The following is a 2992-nucleotide window of genomic DNA, read 5'->3' as shown; positions in this document are numbered from 1 at the left end:
CCTTGTTCGGCGCAGTTCGTGAAAAATTTAAATGCGCAAGAGCATTCGAAAGTGCACCCGGAAGCAGCCGACGCCATTATTCGAAAGCATTATGTGGACGACTACTTGGACAGCGCTGACGATGTTGAAGAGGCGGTTAAACTGGCGAACGAGGTTAAATTGGTTCACTCTTTCGGAGGATTCTATCTTCGGAATTGGCTTTCAAACTCATCAGAGGTTCTCTCACGGGTCGGTGAGAGCGAGTCAGCCTTGAAGAAGTGTCTCCAGCTGGACAAGACCAGCTCTACTGAACGCGTACTGGGTCTGTATTAGAATCCTAATAATGATGTCTTCACGTTCTCCACGTGTCTAGCTAAGCAGGAGGATTACCCAACCAAACGTCATGCGCTACGGGTTGTAATGAGTACTCATCCATGGTAAGATACTAATACAAGATCTATGGAGGGCTAAAACAGGATGGGACGAGTCGATTCCGGTTAATCTTCGAGATAAATGGAGACGGTGGACGGAGTTGTTTCGCTCGTTGGACCAGATTAGTATTCCGCGCTGTTATTTTCCAAAGGCGTCGATCAAAGATACAATCTCTCTTCAGCTGCACATCTACGTGGACGCAAGTGAAGACGCATACGCCTGTGTTGGACATCTGCGGGCTGTTTTTCCGAATGAAATCCGTGTAGCGCTGGTGGGAGGAAAGTCGAAGGTGGCCCCGCTCAAAGCACACTCTATTCCGCGGCTAGAGCTGATGGCAGCAGTAATCGGTGTGCGCTTCGCCAAGACCGTACTTAGTGGACACTCGCTGGACATTGGGAAAGTAGTTTTTTGGACCGATTCAAAGGTAGTACTCGCCTGGATTAACTCCGATCATCGCAAGTATCGACAGTTCGTCGCATGTAGAGTGGGAGAAATCTTGTCTAAATCGAAAGTAGAGCAATGGCGTTGGATATCGACGAGGAAAAATGTTGCCGACGAAGCCACTAAGTGGGGAAAAGATCCCAATCTTTCTTCAAATAGTCGCTGGTTTCGTGGGGAAGATGATCTTTATCTACCAGAAGAGCAGTGGACTGCGATCATGCTTACAGACAACGAGTCGACCGACGAAGAGCTGAGGTCATCATGTATGGTGCATCGCGAAACTGTAGTACCACAACTTGTAGCGTGGGAAAGATTTTCTAAATGGATGCGTCTGTGCCGCACGGTAGCGTACATTCATCGATATTCACAGAACTTGCGACGGACAGCGAGCAAGGAACAACGATTGGTAGGACCACTATCTCAGGAGGAGTTGGACAAAGGCGAGAAAACTGTCTTTCGGTGGATACAATCCGAATGCTATTCAGATGAAATGAGGGCTCTTGCTCTAGCTGGGAACTCAGCAAATCAGCAAATCCGTTTAGAAAAATCAAGTAAAATTCGCAAGCTATCGCCATATTTGGATGATTCGGGAATTATTCGCTCGGATAGTAGAATCGCCGCCGCAGCATTTGCTTCGTACGATACGAGGTTTCCCGTAGTTTTACCGAAAGCACATTGGGCTACACGTTTGTTAGTCGAATGGTACCACTCCAAATACTTGCACGCGAATGGTGAAACGATCGTCAATGAGATGAGGCAGCGTTTTCACATTTCCCAACTGCGTTCGTTCGTTCGAAAGGTGGCTAAGGATTGCGTCGATTGTAAGGTGAAGAAGCCAGTTCCAATGATACCTCGTATGGCTCCACTTCCAGCGGCTAGGCTGCGGGCGTACGTGCGACCATTCTCATACATAGGTATAGATTATTTCGGACCAATCGCTGTAAAAATTAATCGAAGCATCGCAAAACGGTGGGTCGCACTGATAACGTGCATGACAACGAGAGCAGTGCATCTAGAAATCGTGTACACACTCTCTACAGAATCCTGTAAACTAGCCATTAGGCGTTTTATAGGACGCAGGGGAGCTCCCTTGGAAATACGCAGCGATAGGGGTACGAACTTTGTAGAATCGCGCAACGAGCTTGAACAAGAGATGAATGAAATCGACCGTCAACTAGCGGAAACGTTCACTAATGCAACCACGAGATGGATTCTGAACCCGCCTGGAGCGCCTCATATGGGCGGCGCGTGGGAGCGCCTGGTGCGATCCGTGAAAACGGCTTTCGCGGCGATAAGCACGTCTCGGACGCCGAACGAAGAAACTCTTGCTACGTTGTTAGTAGAAGCGGAAAGCGTAGTGAACTCGCGACCCCTGACATACATACCGTTAGAGACGGCCCAACAGGAGGCTCTAACGCCAAACCACTTTCTTCTATCCAGCTCGAGTGGTGTAATTCAACCACCAAGAACGTTGGGAAATCCAAAACAAGCCTGTAGAAATGAATGGAACTTGTGCCGAGTTATGATCGATCAATTCTACAGTCGGTGGGTAAGGGAGTATCTTCCCACTATCGCGCGACGTACCAAGTGGTTCGACGAAGAGAGGCCGATTGCGGTCGGGAATCTAGTGATCATTGTGGAAGAGAAGATACGCAACGGATGGACGCGAGGCCGTGTGGTCCAAGTAGTAGCAGGTCGGGATGGCCGAGTTCGTGAAGCCGTAATACAAACTGCACGCGGACTTATTCGTCGGAAGGATATAGCAGTGGGTAAAACTGGTCTAGAAGTTCCTGACCAGCCTTACGGGTCGGGGAACTGTTACGGTTAGCACCTCTCGAAATATTCCTCCATGAAACACCCCTGGGATGAAGTGTCAAACGATAACTTAAGTTCGATGTCAGTTACGGTGACGGAGTCAGGTGGCGAGTTATGTCAAGCAGTATAGGCGGAAATGACTTGGCATTTTTGATGAGCTCGCATTGAACTCAGTATTCAGTTGTTATAGTTTAGGCGGCTTATAAGTTTATAAACGAATATATTTGTAAGTAAATTGAATTTAAAGTGAATTACTTAACTCAAACCTAAATCTTTAGGTATTACTGGAATCGTCGCATTTAGTGCAGGTTTAAAGGTTAGGCCT

General features: G+C 47.8%; 1 protein-coding gene across 1 annotated transcript; it reads left to right on the top strand.

Moving 5' to 3' along the window:
* The first annotated feature begins 492 nt into the window (after positions 1–492).
* LOC131429071 (uncharacterized) lies at positions 493–2680 on the top strand. Its single transcript, XM_058593121.1, has 2 exons — positions 493–510; positions 563–2680. The coding sequence occupies exons 1-2, from the start codon at positions 493–495 to the stop codon at positions 2678–2680; spliced, it is 2136 nt and encodes a 711-aa protein (XP_058449104.1).
* The last annotated feature ends 312 nt before the right edge of the window (positions 2681–2992 follow it).

The sequence above is a fragment of the Malaya genurostris genome, chromosome 2, assembly GCF_030247185.1.
Source record: "Malaya genurostris strain Urasoe2022 chromosome 2, Malgen_1.1, whole genome shotgun sequence".
Lineage (NCBI taxonomy): Eukaryota > Metazoa > Arthropoda > Insecta > Diptera > Culicidae > Malaya > Malaya genurostris.
The sequence above is the reverse complement of the archived record's forward strand: the minus strand, read 5'-3'. Positions and strand labels throughout refer to the sequence as shown.